At 41.7% G+C, this 18,809-nt stretch overlaps 1 protein-coding gene across 1 annotated transcript in view; it reads right to left on the reverse strand.

The window, feature by feature from the left end:
• The window catches only part of PHF21A (PHD finger protein 21A), a 70,018-nt gene extending 55,347 nt beyond the window's left edge, over nt 1-14,671 (reverse strand). The window contains exons 1-2 of the mRNA XM_069965341.1: nt 14,376-14,671; nt 804-953 (exon numbers count right to left, since the gene is read on the reverse strand). Of these exons, the coding sequence (XP_069821442.1) occupies nt 804-953; nt 14,376-14,414 (189 nt within the window). The 5' untranslated portion in view covers nt 14,415-14,671. The remainder of the gene's footprint in view (nt 1-803; nt 954-14,375) is intronic.
• Nucleotides 14,672-18,809: the final 4,138 nt, after the last annotated feature.

The following is an 18,809-nucleotide window of genomic DNA, read 5'->3' on the forward strand; positions in this document are numbered from 1 at the left end:
GCCTATCAACAGATGTTATATGTTGTAAGCTTTTGCGGGTAGGGACCTCGTTCCCAGTCTCAGTAGTTGGTGTGTAATCCTGTAATGTCTGTTTATATGCCCCCAGAATTGTAAAGTTCTGTGGAATATAAACAATTATGATTAGTCAGAATCTGTCAGGGCCGTCAAGGCAGTCAGTTATGGGTGAAAGCTATGATGCTGGTATAATCTGAGCCTAACCTACGGTCTGACAACACATTTGTAAACCCCCCTGCAACTTCTTTAAAGTTAAGAGCCATCTTTTGTATTTGTATGTGTGATCACAGTGCAGTCAGCTAACCATACCAAAGAGAGCAAAGTGATAAAAACAACCAACAACCATCATGACATGGAATATCCCTCATCTGCCAACACCTTAGGAAAAAAGTGGCGCCTATTCAAGAAAACCATTAGAAAGAAACAATAAAAGAAAATGCTGCTCCCAGCAACCAGATTACAGGCCGAGGGAGCGGCAGACGCCAAAAGGTTATTTCACGGTTCTATGTCAAAGACAATATTAATTTTAGGTTAATAAAGCCCTAACATATGTATCTCCACCTGTTCAGGTATATTCATCTGCTCAGCGTCCCATACAGAAGAATAATCCATTGGGAATTCTGGTGACTATACTGACCCCTCTGATTTCTGTTTTTTGATGGCAAACAAAAGACCTGCAGAATTTTCTATTCTTGCCGTCAAAGAACACTGGAGTAGACACCAGCACAAATGTGAATGGAGCCAATATATGCCTGCCCGAATAGGATACAATAATGGAGACTCCTTACCTGGTGAATTTGAATTTCCTTTTTTAGGGCCTCCTGAAGAGTCTGAAGCTCCATTCTCCTTTCTCCAGTTTCCCCACCTGAAATCCCAAATCCCGCAGCTCCTTCCCACGTTGTTCTACACAGAGTTGAAACTTCTTTCAGAGTCTGAACCTACGGCAAGAAATAAAAATTATTATTATCTATAGGAGTGAAGACAACAAGCTGGAGGATGATCACAAACATTATCACAACCATGTCTCCAGCGGATAATAGCTATATGTACATTGGGGTCAGAGCTACATAAAATCTGATATAAAGTATAATATATATATTACACATACACACGCTATTACACGGGCAGAATGCAATGATGATGGGGACAGGTTTATGGCAATACTATTTAAATTGCACTGTGCCACTCGGACTCTGTTAAGCTGGGTTCATACTATGTTTTTGCAATTCGTTTTCTCATCTGTGCGCACCCGTTTTGATCAGTTTCGACTTCCATTATATAAAAAAGAATCAAAACGCATCCGTTTTTTTTTTATGTACACAAAAAAATTGCCCATGTCTTTTTGTATGTTAAAAAAAGGATGCGGTTTGATCCTTTTTTTTTTTTATAATGGAAGTCAATGGTAAAATGGATCAAAACGGATGCACACAAACATATTTGTTGTTCTATCCGTTTTGTGTAAAAAAGGAAGAAAAAAATGGGTTGCAAAAACATAGTGTGAACCCAGCCTTTGGCTCCGTTCCCACGGAGCAAAACTGTCAGAATTCCGCTGCGGAATCCCACCAGCCTTCGTGTCATACTGGAAGTCTATGGGAGGCTCGCGCGCCTCCTCTCTGAGGAATGAACATGTTCATTCACAGTGTATTTATGACCGGCATAGCAATCGTATTACCAAATTTTCATAGTGATTTATCTCCTCATCTGAACGCCTATTGTTTAAAAGGAAAAAAAAAAATCACTTTGTTAAACAAGCGCTTACCTAATTTATCTGTACGTGTAAAAGGACCCTAAGGATCTCGCTTATACAGTAGAGAGGTACGTGCTGACTTTTACTGGCCTGACATGTGTTAAAAGGAGACTCTTTATGTACACAGATGCAATGGGTATGTTTAGCATATGTGCGTGTGTCACACACAAAGTAGTTAAAGCCCTGTAAAACTATGCTAATATTTCCTCTACATGCTCCCCTGGTGTCTTCCTATAGCATCTGTGTCCCCCACTGAACAATCCCGCCCCCACTTCTAAGACAAACTCATCTCAGCAGTAACAGCCTGCCCTGTCAATCACTGGCCGTTGTGCTGTCCTGCCAGTCATTGGCTGAGCGGGCTGTCACTGCCAAGATGGACTCGGTTGGATCGTTTAGCTTGGGGGGCAACAAAAATGCCATAGGAGAATACCAGAGAAAAAGGCAGCAAAGTATCAAAAGTTTTACAGGGCCAAAAAAACCCTTTAAAACATGAAGTGTGAACAAAGTCTAGAGGAGGCTTAGAGCAGGGTAAGATTAGCGTCTGGTGCTTTTCACGCTGCGTTTTGCAGTATGCGGCAGATGTATAAGGATTGGGGGACTTCCTGATATGATGGACGCCATGTAGTATGTAGCATGCACTTTTTTTTAAATATAGCGCAGCAATCAAAACTTTTATCATGTCTCTATGATATGTAAAAAAAAAATGTAAAAAAAATTTGTGATTTATTTTGTGCTGCATTTTTAAAGGGGAACTCCAGGTAGAGGTTAAAAAAAATGAAACTTACCTGTCTATCCCAGTTTTGAAACTACCAATAATCCATTTGTTTGGGGGGTTTTTGCTCTGTTTTGTGTTTCTGTTCTTCCTGGTTTGGCATTTCCCAGAATGCAATGCTTTCCCTCATGTGATCATCACAGCCCCCACCCATTACAATCAGTAAAATTAGTGCAGCAGCTGTTCGGTCAGAGATGGTGAATCAGTCAGGGGATTGGGTTATCCAGCCAAGCCTCCTGTGACATCACACCCTGCCCCCTGTCTGCATCATCAGCAAACACACACAATGTGAGACAGGGGCATGGAAGATTTGTCTCTTAAGGGGGGAAAGCAGCAGGAGACAATGGGAATTGGCACAGGGGCCATTTTTTTCACTTCCTGGATTTCTATCAGCCACCAGTGTGGCAAAACCGCACAGATACGGTAATACATTGTATAGACACATCTATATAACTTTTAATGTACTTTTAAAGGAGAAGTCCGGCGAAAATTTTTCTTAAAGTATTGTACTGCCCCCCAAATGTTATTCAAATCTCCAATGTACACTTATTACGGGAAATGCTTACAAAGCGCTTTTTTCCCTGCAGTTACTACTGCATCAAGGCTTCACTTCCTGGATAACATGGTGATGTCACGACCCGACTCCCAGAGCTGTGCGGGCTGTGGCTACTGGAGAGGATGATGGCAGGGGGACACTGAGGGACACAGGGCACTGGAGGGACACTGATAATCCCTCTGCCATCATCCACTACAGCAGCCACAGCCCGCACAGCTCTGGGAGTCGGGTCGTGACATCACCATGTTATCCAGGAAGTGAAGCCTTGATGCAGTAGTAAGTGCAGGGGAAAAAAGCACTTTATAAGCATTTCCCGTAATAAGTGTATATTGGGGATTTGTGTAACTTTTGATGGGCAATGCAATACAGTAATAAAATTTTTTGCCGGACTTCTCCTTTAATAGAAAACAAGTTTTTCTTAGACGGATTTCCCCTTTAATTGAGTATGGAGAAGCCTTCTAAGTTGCAAAAATGGATAACAATACTTGGCCACCATGAAAAAAAGACACCATTTTGACTAAGAATAAAAATAAAAAAAAATCACCTTGTTGGGCGTACTTGTGAGTGGCTGTGAGTATTTATTATGTGAGCGCTGTTTAATGTATGAGTCAATAGAGCTCGGTGTTACAGTGATTGCTGCGCTTACCGGTCAGACTGAAGTGGCAGAAAACTTCAACATTCAATTACAGCCCCACTTTTATAAACATTGAAAAAGCCAGAAGCAACAGCGCCACGCTATATTTCACTTTTAGTAGAACCTAACACAAGATGGCTAAAGCCCCGGCTCCAATCTCTCACAAAGGCATCGCACATACACAAACCTATAGTGTGCAGAGAGGGGAGGGGGTGAGGGATAACAACACAGAGAGGAGGTCATACAGGTAACTTATTGCTGATACAGATACAGATCACACCCACAACCAAACACATCTGTATTAGATACATAGGAAACTATTTACCCAGAGGACTAGAAAAAAAATGCAGAGAACTATGGTGTTAGATGATGATATTGCATGGGACGGCTTTTCGATAATTAACGATAAACAATCTCAAACTACCGCTATGACAAACGATCTTAAGGCCCTATTCCACGGAACTTTTTTGAACGATTATCGTTCATAAAATAATTCAAACGACCGCTCGTTAACGATATTCGTTCTGTGGAATAGCTGTAAACGAGCGAACGACAACAGCGAAATCGTCGTTGAGTCGTTCACTATTTTTTTTCAACATATCGAAAAAAAATCGTTGGTCTTTCAACAATAATTCGCTAATCTTTTCGTTGACTAAAAAAATCTTTCAGTCGTTCTTGAAATGTCTACCTACATTTCCCCACGTTTTAAACGACCATATAACGACCGCAAAAAATCGTTACACTACAGATATCGTTCACGTTCCCACACGTATTATGTGTTATCGTTCGCTTAAAAAAATCGTTAAGTGCTCGTTAACGAGCGGTCGTTGGAGCGAGTCTATGAACGATAATCGTTTTGTGAAATAGGGCTATTAAATCGTTCACCCCATTACACAGGACGATGATTGTTACTCACGGCTCTTATTGCACTCGTCCTTTCCTGGCTGATAGACCAGGAAAAAGCCGAACGACGTGTTATTACACCGAATGACGTTCGAAATGATGATCTAAAATAGGTTCAGATTCTATCAAACGATCAACGATTTTTCATTGGTCGTTTTATCGTTGCCTGCTATTACACGAAACGATTACACGTAGCGATTTTTCTAACAATAATTGTCCTGTGTAATATGGCCCTTATATCTATGGCCTAAAAATGGATAGAAAAAATAAATAAATACACAATGAAATGTAGGTGAAACCAGTAAAACATGGTCATAAACTCTCCAGAATTTTTTCTGAGAGCTGAATGTACGGCGTGTGATCAGTGGTGTGTACGCCCCATACACCTGGGCCCAGTTGTTTCTGCACCACATGCAAAGATTTCTGTGAGCAATATACTTATGAATGGGATAGTAACAAATGTTACAAAAATATCCTTAAAGGGGTTAATGTAGGATTAGAAAAACAGGTCTGCTTTCTTCCAGAAACAGCGCCACACTTGTCCTCAGGTTGTGTGTGGTATTGCAGCTCAATTCAACTGAAGGGCATGGAGCCAAGTTGTAACACCCCACACTGCCTAGGGACAGTGGTGGCGCTGTTTTTAAAAGAAGGCAGCCACGTTTATCTAATTCTGGATTACCCTTTTAACCCCTTATTGCTTATGTGCTGGTTAGCAACATACATCGGAATGAGGTCCAAAGTGACTGTGGCCTCCTCCTGTCTCATAGCCAATACTTATCATTGCTCAGTTTACTTTTTATTCCATGTATAAACCCAATTTTATATTTATATACATTATTAATTTACTTTCTCCACAACAGTTCAGTGTCGCCTGCCTGTGACAGCGCTGGAGGAGTATTAGATACTTCAATTCTCCTTACTTCATTGACACATAAGATTGCATTTTCTCAAGGCATCTCACAGTAATGTGAATCACTCCAAGCGGCACTCCTCTGTTCTCCGATAAGACGCTCTACTTCATCATCCATAATAAAAACAAAAAAACACAAATATTTGGTTCTCTGTGCATTCAGCAGGATTGAGATGCAGCCATACAGAGGTGCTGGGAAGACGGAGATGAGGGGGCCCATGTATCAGTGCAGCTCTGTGCTACAACATGGTCTCTGCCACAGGGGTAGGGAACCTTGGCTCTCCAGCTGTTGCAAAACTACAATTCCCATCATGCCTGGACAGCCAAAGCTGAAGCTAAAGCTTTCATAGACCCAATGTCGTCCACTCATGAGTATGCTTGGCCTGTATATGTTTTAGGTGAGGAATAGAAAATCACACATGACTACTGCAGCTTTCTCTCCTTTACATAAATGTACACAGAACAGTATACAGAGTAACACACATCAAACGTGGTTACATGGAGATCGGGTTTGGTCTAGTTAAGGAGTATTCTGGAGTCTGGCGGCTGCTGGGGCACTAAACAAAAATCAGGAGAATAACACTAATCCTGACACCTACACACGTATATTCACCATGTATGCCACATCCATATATACTCCTCCTCAGTACAGCTGCCTGTGTGACTACAATTCCCATCAGGCATTGCTGCCATCTACTCCAGGCTGTCCCCCTCCCTCTGTATTCCCCCTCCATACTCCTGTGCAGTTCATATTACGTTCCTCTCTGCTGAGCTTCTCTTATTAGTTCCTAGTCCCCGTACATATCTCACCCTCCTATAACTCCACATGACAGCAGAATGAATTATAGGTTACAAAGCACTGAGCGATAAACATCACATTTTGGGCCAGTACGTGATCAGTGATTGGGGTGTTACCCTTCATAATATGTATTACTGAATGTTTTGTAGACCAGAACGTCCCTTTAAAGCCTCTGGCCTCATCAATGGCAGGACACTACAAACATCATGCTACCTATGATGGTATGACTATATGTAACTGCAATCATTCCTAGTTCCTAGTCCGTACAGTCATGATTACATATCGTTCATTGCTACCGATGAGCTGATAGCCAAGCAAACACTCATTCATCAACTACTCGGACTGTTCTGGCCTGCTGAGAAGTCATGGGCTGCCGTCTGCCCATTAGAAGAGATGCAGCTGCCAGACAGCGCTGCACAAACACTCCATTGGTGCAGCGTGACGGCATGGCTGACCAGCCCTTGTGATGACACCGATCACAGGATTGGTACTCATTTATAGATGGCCTCGGGCTCTCTGGTAAGGCTTTTAGGCCAAGTTCACACTAGTTCTGTGCCCTACATTTGCTGTACAAGTCGTCATATCAGCAGAATGGTAATTTTGCAGGACTCCAAAGCGCAGCGGACTACATTCAGTAACTGAAATGAATGCATATGGTCTTCTATGTCCGTATACCAATCTGTATAACTATAACGTAAAGGTGGACATAATAAATATCAAAACTGATACAATAAGCACAAAAGCTGAAAAAAGACCTCTATGCCGCTCTTTAAAGGGCCATTTCCATCTTATCCCACATCCAGAGTATATACTGAATAGAGTACTCCTTTAGGGAATGTCAGAGTCAGATGCTATAACTTGTTCTTTTATTCCAATCTGTTTCTTTTTTCTGACTTAAATATTTATTTATTTCACTATTTGTACATTGTTATGGGGGTGGCCGTATTGCCTGAGCCGTTTTTAACAGCATTTAGTGATATGCTTTACAGCAAGCCTCATGGACATAGACGGCAATAGGCTGTCCCCTTGAAGTGAATGTAAAACGTTACTGAGCGTGCTCTGTGACCTTTGAAGAGGTCATTCCACGGGGAGATGCTATTTTCTTGCATTGATGCTATCTACCTACGGTGTCACATGACGCTGTAATGCTGTACAGGTCACTTTACAGCACCTTCCGCATATCACTACAGACAGGACAGGAAGTCTCAGCTTAGTATCAGCCTCGGTGGTTAGAAAGAGAACTGCAAATTTTAGGATTATTTTATAATATAGATAGAAAAATAGAACATTAGAAAAAATGTCATAAAAAATTCTTAAAAAAATATGTTTAACATAAAATCATTATTTAAACAATAAGTCATTTTCTGATGACACTGTCCCTTTAAGCCTCCTGCACATATCCATGCATGTCTATGTTAGGCACAGTCTGTAATTGTGGACGGCCTACAGACTACACTCCATGTGCGGGCTACTATCATGGAACGTGCACCTGCAAAGGGGTCCGATGTTTATGGAGACGTGTCCTATTTTTTGCAGTCTGGGCTCAGGCAAATGCACGAATTGTGACATCCATAGCCATATGCATTGGTCCGTAGTCTTTAAAGGGTCTGTAAGAGGGGATCTACGATTATAGATTACAGATGTGTGTGAGAATCATTGGATTGTTATCTATAAACTGCAGGAAAAAGAAAAATCACAAAGCACTTGAAGGGAACTACACCAAAGAACGTGCTTTCTTAGGCAATGATTTACTAGGGAGGCCTATATATACCTCTGGAGACATCCTGTATGTGCCACTAGTCATCAGCATTTAATAGCCGGCCGTTCCTGTTCAGATGAGAAGTGTTGCTACTATATAAAGACTAATCATCGGACGCCTCGCTTCTTCATGCCGTAGATCATATATATAAAAAAAAAAGTGTGCCGGCACTGAGCAAATGTATGCGCCTAATAAAGAGAATGTCACTCAAATCTATAGGATTTCCTCTAAACAAAATGGCATAGAAATGTACAACATCTCCATGGAAACAAGTCATAGGAAAAGCCCTCGAACATGAGAAGGACACAAGAGGGGAGCGGCTAACGCTGCCTTTACCTCTCTGTACATTACAGATGTGGCCTTACCATCATGGAGCAAGACAAAGCAAGAAACTTTGGATATGTGATCGTCGGCAAGATCAAACCATAAAAACTAATGCATTAAAAAAAAAAAAAAAAAAAAAATTATCAACTTAAAATTTACTTTTTCCCACCCAATACCACCTCCCGTTGCCTGCATGGTGTCAGCAGAATTATATTCACATTACCAGGACTGGTTTCCAGTGACCATCTCTGTAACATGTGAATATGGGTCTGTATGCAAAAAAAAAAAAAAAAAAATAAAATTAAAAATCATGCAAATAAAATTTTTTTTTTTAATTTGCAACCTACACAGAAGTCTCCGACCTGTGACCTCCGACCACATATATCAAAAGCTACAACTCCCAACCCAGTCATGCCTCTGTGTATAACACTAATGCAGTGGCTCTCCAGCTGTGGCAAAACTACAACTCCCAGCAAGCCCTGAGAAAACAACAGCTGATGACACTACGGTATATGTTGTCACAGCTCCATCCTCTTTGGTGGGAGCCACTGTTCCCTTCAGGTATTTGTACATGAAATAAATCCAACAAGATAATTGTTACAACACACAAGACAGGAATATAAAACTCTGCCGCTATTAGAGGTATCATTTTAATGTATAATTACAGATTCCTAAGCAAAAGCAATAATTAACTTTGCCAGCGCTGTCCGTATACCGGGAAGAAAATGAAAAAACACAAATATTTTCTCTGTTTGCATAAATGAGTCACTCTAAATGCCAAGCGGTTATTTAGCGTCGGGTCTGTGAAGATTCTCCACACTCGTGGACTGATGCTCAATGACCGGTGACGTCACAGGCGGCTGCTCCAAGGAAAGCACCGATAGTTATTACACACACACACAGGCCTCAGGAAAGGGAGCGCATCCCAGCAGCCTCCACTCAGTCACTAGATCTGTGATAGACAAGTCATCCTCCAGGTCACAGGAAGAACCAATAACCCGGCAGAAGTGGTGGCTGTGCGTAATGCATATGCTCAGGCCTAAGGAAATGACAGTAAGGAAATGATTGATAAGAAATAATAATAATCAACCGAATGCTTTAGATAATGCTGTAACTTAGACTGTCAAGGCCACCCTGGAACGGTCATCATGGAGGCCCCATGCTGCACAGCACTATCGGTAAAGAGCAGCCCCGCATTACTATTACCAATATAGTGATGGCTATCCTCCGCCATAATAACAATATACAGTACATAGGGGTGGACCCTGCTTTGTATCAACAGCTATATGTGTCAGCGCTTGATCACAGCAGAAAATCAGGAACTGAAGAGCTTGGACAGCCCTGCAGTTCCCAACACAAACATTGGTGGCAGCAGAGCGGCCCCTGTTACCCATTTGGACACGTTCACATGTGGAGATTCCATTAGGAACCTCCGCCCACGGAATTCACGCTGAATACCGCCTACTATCTATCTCAATGGGAGGTCTTGTGCGCCTCTACTCTGCGATCCTTAAGCCTATCTCACACATTGGTTAAATCGGCGAAAGACTGTTCACACGGAACGATCTGCGAATTTTTGGCGAACGACGATTTGATAACATGTTGAAAGATCAAAATGAACGATTTCTCGTTCGTCGTTTGATCGTTCGCTGCGTTTACACGTACGATTATCGTTCGAATTCGATCGTTATTGCGCAAATTCGCACGATAATAGTTACGTGTAAACGCAGAAAAAGGCTGTTGTTTGGCACTGAAAAACAATGGCCATTGTTGAACTGATAATTGCACAACATCTGGAAATAATTGACATGTCAATTAATTCTAGGGCCGTAGCAAACAATGGCCGTTGTTCAATATGCTGTGTGAACAATGGCCGTTGTTTGCATTGACTGCAATGCAACCCATTTTTCTATGACAAGAATGGCCGTTTTAATAGCAAACAAGGACCGTTCTTCTCATAAAAAATATGTTGTGTGAACATAGCCTAAAATTAAGAAAACACCCCCCCCCCCCCCCCCCAAAAAAAATTCAGGCAGTTTGAGGGTCAGCTGAAAAAGACCACCTGGTCCATATAATCTGCCCCGATATAGACTTTATACTGTAATAGGCTGTTATAAAAACCTGCGGCGTCACGCATTGTTGAGACTTCAGCTAAAATGCTAATCTGGAAACAAACTCAAAAATAAAGTAAATTCCAATTCAAGCTGAGCTAAAATGATCATCCCCAAAGCCTGTCTGCTCCGAGCAGGTGCCACAAAGTGAGCAAATCAGAGACGCCATCATTTTTTGTTCTGCACATCAAATTAATGTGACATCTGTTCAGAGTTGTCGCAACATTCTCAACATGATATTTTTATTTCTATGGTTTTTTTTACTTTCATGAAGTCTTTCAATTTAATGTGAGAGAAGGACAATGTACATAGGGTTATACAGTACATATTATACATCTGTGATTTAATGGTGTCAATTATTTTGTGCGGCTGCAGAGAACTCCGGTCATAGTGTTTACAGAGTGTGTACACTACGGCCGTTGTTGCATACACTGTAATGTAATTTCACATTGTTAATAAACAGCGGCTGTTGATGCAACTTGCAATAACAGTTTTTATTGCAAAAATACAGAGTGTGAACCAGGGCTGCAGCCATAGCATACACACACAGCCTGCTGCAGCCATAGCATACATACATACATACACACACACACACACACAAAGCCTGTTGCAGCCACAGCATACACACACAGCCTGCTGCAGCCATAGCACACATACATACACACACACACACACACACACACAGCCTGCTGCAGCCATAGTACACACACACAGCTGCAGCCATAGAACACTGAAGAAAAACACACAGAGAGGAAACACCACACTGAGGACGGAGGTTACTGCTATACTACTTATGTCTTCTCCTCCTCCACTATATTACACAGGATATCTTCACATTACACTGCTGCTCATATACAGTCATCCAGCATCCAGGATGAGAACAGCACAGATCTCCCCCACACAATGGACTCTTCCAGCTCAGAAACAAATTGCCAAATAGTGTCTGACTACTTTTCCCCGACCATCCCTATCTAATAGGGCCAGTGTCCTATTAGAATGTTGCTCATAATATATATTCATGAGCAAAACTTGTAAAATTCATATCAAAATTCAATTCTACATTTTTTTAAAGATTTTTTTTAAAGCTCGAGTCGAAGTCGGGACATTTTTTTCCGACTCCAACTCCGACTCCAGCCAAAGCTGGCTCCGACTCGAACTCCGATTCCAGCCAAAACTAGCTCCGACTCCAGCCAAGACTAGCTCCCACTCCACAGCCCCGGTGTGAACCTGGCCTTTAAGTCTAAATGTAGTTAAAAAATTTTTTGGGGGACTGGGCAGGATTTCTGCCGAGACCCCCAAGGAGCAGGTGAGTATGCCGAACACACAATGCACTGTCAATGTGCTGTCAATCATCTCTTTTCAGTGACTCCACAGACTTCCTATTAGACTTAGCAATTTTTCGTTTTCTTCAATTAACAATAATAGATTGCAAGAGAGCTTTTGGGAACGACCTGAAATCATTCACCATAATACACAGAACGACAGTCGTTAGTTACGATCGCAATTCCGTTTGTTCGTTTACCGTAGTATAGGACCGATTGTAATAACAAACACTGTGTACATACACCAAAAGATTTATAAACGATTAATGATTTTAGGGTCACCTCAAAAGACGCGATCAGCGACAAAGAAATTTTTGGTAGTCGTTTTACCGTTGGCCACATTAATGTGGAAAGATTATTGCTTAAATTTGAACGATTTCTCGCACGATAATCGCCCCGTGTAATAGGGCCCTTAGGTGGTATTCAAACGTCTGTGATTATAGTCTGTGCATGGAAGATGTGCGACAGACCAGAATGAGGAACTCCCGGCATCGTGACACGCTGTGTCAGTACAGAAGCAAAAGATTTAAAATGTTTTGGAGCTCCAGAAATGATGCCGGGAGTTCCACATGCCAGTCCGTACCACATCATCCCTGCACGGACTGTAGTCATGAAACATGTAATTGCCCACTTATAATGGAGCCATAGATACTAAACAGAGCTCTGGCCTTGCTCACCTTCCATTCCAAAGACAATTTTGTGCCCATTCTTGGGGCCCCTCATCCATCAGTATGTTATCCCCTAAGTCAAAGGGGTTGGCCCCTTTATAGTAAAATAGTTCAGTGTACAGTATTACTAAGTGTACTCACTGTATATACTGACAGCAGCTCCCTGTGTACCTCATAGAGCTAAAATCAGGCTCCCCTCCTCCAGCTTATGCTGTCCTGCTCTGTGGTGATTTTGTCCATAAGATGGCCGACGTGGAGGAGCATGTGACCATGCCCTGCCCCCAGTGTTTTCCATAGGCATATACAGGCTCAGTGTAGGTCACGGGGGAAGGGGGACACATGGTCACATGCTGCTCCATGTTGGCCATCTTACGGACCGACTCACCACAAAGCAGGACAGTACTGATTTAGCTCTATGAGGTAAACAGGGAGCTGCTGGCAGTAAGTGCAGTGAGTACACTTACTAATACTGTACACTGAGCAATTTTTACTATAAAGTGGCCAAGGCCCTTAAAGTTTTAGGAACTTTTTTTTTCTTTTCTTTAGGCAATCATTTTACGTTCCAAAAACATAACGAGAAGATAGCAAGACAATAGCTTGCACTACAAAGAAACAAAAAGACATTTTCAAACCAACAAAATTATTAAGTTGAGTAACCAGATACTTTTTTTTTTTATACAATTTTACAAATTTTTTTATTGGGGTTACAAAAAAAAAAAAAAAGTTGAACACGGTGTCAGAACCTTTCTTCCTTGTACCCAGCCACAGACAGGTGTAATACCCTGACACTGAGCCCCATTAGCTTATATATCACTGAGCAAAAATCCTGAAGTAATCATGGATTACTTTAAAGAGTTCTTCTAATGACTGCAGGGGATGGCCGCAGCATCATGTGTACTACGAGTCATTTGTAGTACAAGTAGTCACCCCAGTAACTTTATGTGAATTCACCCTATGGCTATGTTCACACACAGTATTTTTGCTCAGTATTTTTGAAAACACAGAAAGGCTATGTTCAAACACTGTTAAAACTGAGTGGATGTCCGCCATTTAATGGCAAATAATTACTGTTAATTTTTTTTATTTTATTTTTTTCAAAAATTGGCTGTTTTGAAATAATGGCCGTTGTTTGCCATTATTTGACAGCCATCCACTAAATTTCAACAGTACTTGAACATAGCCTTTCTGTGTTTTCAATCCAAAATACTGAGCAAAAATACTGTGTGTGAACAGAGCCTATAAATAAAAATAAATGTAAAAAAAATCTAAACCACAGACCAATCTCGGTATAGAAAGTCCACAACAACATGCGCCTCATTTATAGTTAGGCCTCATGCATGCTGTCATAAAACAGGTCTGAATAGTTCCACCAAAAATTGTACTGAAAGCCATACATATCATGAAAGCACGAAAACCGGGAGATGAAAATGTTATTGTGTATAGCATTTTGGTATTGTTATTGTATTAAACTGTTCGGAAAAAAATGATTTTGGAGTTGAAGAGTTAAGTAAATATATCCAGGAACGGACACGGTAATCAGACTCATCAGACTACGGCCGTAGGAGTTAAAGCTCAAAAATGCCTAATAAGCAAACGTCATAGGAGCCACGCTAATGCAATGCTCAGTGCCGTCAAACTATGTTGGAACTACCGATCCCAGCGTCCTGGGCAGCCATCTGTTGACAGGGAATGCTGGAAGTAATTCAGCACGTATTAAATATTAGGAACAAAAAGCATAAAAAGCAAGACGTAAAGTATACGTACTGTAGTTACACATGCGAGAAATGAACAGAGCGGCGTTACGGTTTCTGCAAACAGCAGCACGCCTTGTAGAGAAGGAAATAAAATGCCATACCTTTGTTCCTGAGAGTTCTCGTGACGGGACTCTGTCCATTTACTGCTGGGAGGGCAGCACCTATAGCATTATCTGAGAGTTTCAGTGATGTTCCTGCAGGCCACAGCCTGAGTCCCAAGAAAAGAACAGTCTATAGCAGCAGCAGCAGCAGCACATGATACCGGGCCCATCTTTTCTTTCATTTCCCTTGCAAGACAGTGCTAATTTAGGCTCTCAGACACATCCTACAAGAGCAGACAAGCACTTAACAGTCAGGATGAGAAGCCTACCAACATGGCACATACATCAGAAGGACCTCATTTCCATCAGTAAACCCTGGGAGAACAGAATGTTTACACAGGCAGAAAACTCCTGACGTTTCACTCTACACTTAGAGCACAGGCATCAAGTTTGTCTGTGCACCAGAAATGCTCGCAAAAGGTTGGTGGAGAGGCAACCTATCCAGTTCAGACATGCCATGTACACCCTTTCACTTCTCACAAGCAAATGGTTATTCACGGCTTCTGCCATTCAGCTGCAGCTACGGTACAAAGCAGGCCAAACAAAGCTCTTGCATCCTTTCTGGAGGAAACTTCTGTCTCCACGCCAAGAGATTCTGGTGACAAGAAGTTTTATTACGCAAGCACCGAGACGCTAGTAGAAGGTTAAAACAATGAAGGCGGGTGGTACATACGTGTCATGGTGCTGCATACAAGGAAAGGCCCGAGACAACCTAACAACTGCAATTCAACAAGTATGGGTTCTTAGGAAGTTCTCTAATATATATATATATATATATATATATATATATATATACACACACATACACACACAAATATATTACATATAGCAGGCCATGGATGGGTTATGGACACACATATATATATGCGCCATTTCCGTCATATCATGTCCATGCTGCTGACGTAAAGACACTTTGTTTTGTCTCTATCAGACCCTGAAGGCATGGAGGGATTTCCCAGCGTGAGCACGTACACGACCGGCCACTTCATTGCTCATGTAATTGTCCCTTGGCCCAACCACCTGCCCAAACAATGCAGGCCGTGTGCATAAGGAGTGAAGAGGAGGGAGGCAGGGAGAGGTTACTATAGAAGGCAGAGATGTCAATCATATCGCCTAAATGACAATCCTGCACTGAGGAAAGCCATGTGCATATAAAGAAGAGGACTGCCAGGGAGAAAGTGGATTTACAGCAGGCAACCTACATCATTACATCTATAATGGAGGACACCTGCATGTATATAACACATAGGTATCATATAGATCTAAAATACTACATCCACAGAATGCTATGGGCTTTTACTGTGCTGCTGATTTACACAGAGGGGTTTTTTTTCTAATGGATTAATATGGAATTTTTTTGGTATGTTCCATTATATACACAAAGTATCTCTCCCCACCCCCCAGCCAGTCACTGACTGCAGCGCTGTCCATCCTCCATCAGTGATTGGCTGAGCGAGCCGCCTGTCTCTGAAGTAGCAGCCAACATTACCAGTGGGGAGCTACAAGTCATCACCGCTGTACCCAGGTGGACAAGACAAAAAAAATTATATATATTATCCAGAACACCCCTTTAAAACATTTTTCAAATCGAGGCTTTTCAGCTACAAAACTACAACCAACTCCAATCATGCGCTGATAGCTGGGAGTTGTAGTTTTTAAGCAGTTGTAAAGCCAAAGGTTGAAAAATACTTGCTAAGGCTCTGTTCACATACGTTAATTTTTAAGCTATAAAACTAACCCTCCCCCCCAAAAAAACAAAAGCAAACAAACCTGAACAAGTGATTAAAAAAAATAATAAAATATGTGCATAAAAATTGTGTGTGAACATTGCCTTAGAGCTATACACAGGGGCCTCACACAACACTGGTGTTTCTCAGTTTGATTTCAATTTTGATAAATCATGGTAGGCCCTGCACTTGGGTCTTTCTCCCCTTCTCCACTTCTATAGGGAAATAAAAATGGCATGTTGCCACTTTTACCCTGATTTTTTCATAGCAATCCTGTAATTACATGATAAACAATCACAACTCATGGTAATTCAGTAATTTACACTAAAATAAGAAAACGCCTGAAAAACTGCCATAAAAGCACTAAAAATTGCTGGAACCTTCTTGGGTATTTTTTGTCCACAAAAACACTGGCCAAAATGTGTGTCTTCTGGTCTTTGTAGTGTATATATAACAACACACAATTCCACAAAATTGCATCAATGACATTTACTTATGTACAAACATGAATAAAATAACACGTCACATCAACAACCATGAGGGCCAGACTTGGACCGGCATAAATAAACCATAAGCACAGGTTAAAATGACTATATTTTTATATTTCCTGGCTTGGAAATATGGCAGAATGATGTGTAATTTCTTCATCTACTGTCAGCAGGGGGACAAAAACATGAAAAGGATGACCATAGTTTCCATAGTTATTAATGCAGTTGTGACATTTAGCAATTCTACCTACAAAAATCCCCATCTGTTAAAAGGGGTAATCCAGGATAAGAAATACATAGCCGCTTTCTTCCAGATAGCCCACATTTGTCTTCTCAGTAGTTAAAGGAGAAGTCCGGCGAAGATTTTTATTAAAGTATTGTATTGCCCCCCAAAAGTTATACAAATCACCAATATACACTTATTACGGGAAATGTGCATAAAGTGCGTCTTCCCTGCACTTACTACTGCATCAAGGCTTTACTTCCTGGATAACATGGTGATGTCACTTCCTGGATGACATGGTGATGTCACTTCCTGGATGACATGGTGATGTCACTTCCTGGATGACATGGTGATGTCACTTCCTGGATAACATGGTGATGTCACGACCCGAATCCCAGAGCCGTGTGGGCTGTGGCTGCTGGAGAGGATGATGGCAGAGGGATGCTCAGTGTCCCTCCAGTGACCTGTGTCCCTCAGTGCCCTCTGCCATCATCCTCTCCAGCAGCCACAGCCCGCACAGCTCTGGGAGTCAGGTTGTGACATCACCATTTTATCCAGGAAGTGACATCACCATGTTATCCAGGAAGTGACATCACCATGTTATCCAGGAAGTGACATCACCAAGTTATCCAGGAAGTGAAGCCTTGATGCAGTAGTAAGTGTAGGGAAAACCGCACTTTATAAGCATTTCCTATAAGTGTATATTGGTGATTTGTATAACTTTTGGGGGGCATTACAATACTTTCTCCGGACTTTTCCTTTAAAGGGGTTGTCCAGGAAAAATATAATCAATTGTTTCCCTACCAGCAGTATAGGGGATAACTAGCTGATCGATGGGATCTAACCGATGGACCCTCAGGAGAACAATAGACAAATGCCCCCAGAGTGAATAGGGCGGCAGCACACATACGTGGCCATTGCTCCATTTGTTCTCCATGGGGCATGTGACGCCAAGTTCAGCAAAGTCTGCCATGGACCATGACTAAAGATCTGGCCATTTATATGTGTTGCTGCTCCATTATTTCGGGGGACGACAGACTTGTTTTCTGGATCGGTGGGATTTCCAGCGGTTTGATCCCCACTGACCAGCTAGATATCTTGATATAACACACCCAAAGAAGTAAAAAAAAAAAGTGTGAAAATATGCCGGAACGGTGATTTGTTTTCACTGACGGCTGTACTTTGACTGTATGCTATAGACCTGCTGCAATATTTGTCAACTATAGAAATAAGCGTTAAATAATATCTGCGAGGGACCAAGAACTTGTGGAATGTCAAGGTAAAAGCAGGCGCAGTGCACACAACAACACGTACAGTAATACTAGTGCAATCCTAGCTGACGCTCAGTGTCTGTATACAGCTTTATAACACCATGTCATATTGGTGAGAGGTTCTGCAATGCTATTATATAATGGTGTGCGCCTACCATTTACCATTGCAATAAAACACATCCACTGTTACTGTAATAGATGGGTTCAGTTCTGCATAACAGGTTAAAAGAAATAATAAATTAATATATGTTTTTTTTTCTTTGTTAAATATTAGGACTGGGATATCACAGTAGTTAATCTGCTGTCAGGGACACATTTGGGTTGTTTTCCATGGAGATCAGCGGAAATTCTTGACGTTGATGTGGTGTGTGTTTCCTTCTTACTGATGGACCCTGGCTGCATAGTACAGCAGTATGCATACAACCACCACCTATGACTCCATAGGCCCGGGGTGATATTATGATCCACAATTATCCCACTTTAAGACTGCGATTCCCTGCGACCCCCAGAAGCTGATATATTAGTGACAGAAATGTGCTTTATGCTGCAATGTGATGTGAATGCAAAGTGCAATAATTGTAGTGGGCAATATCCCCATGGTGTGCTTACAGGGCTACCGGGCCGATGTCGGCGTGTAACTACACAACAAGAAAATCATCATATACAAATGAATCAGGAAAGTGACAGGGTCGTCCTGGCAGGGTATGCTGCAGTGCCATAGAGGG

This window comes from Dendropsophus ebraccatus, chromosome 4, assembly GCF_027789765.1.
Source record: "Dendropsophus ebraccatus isolate aDenEbr1 chromosome 4, aDenEbr1.pat, whole genome shotgun sequence".
In the NCBI taxonomy this organism is placed as follows: Eukaryota; Metazoa; Chordata; class Amphibia; order Anura; family Hylidae; genus Dendropsophus; species Dendropsophus ebraccatus.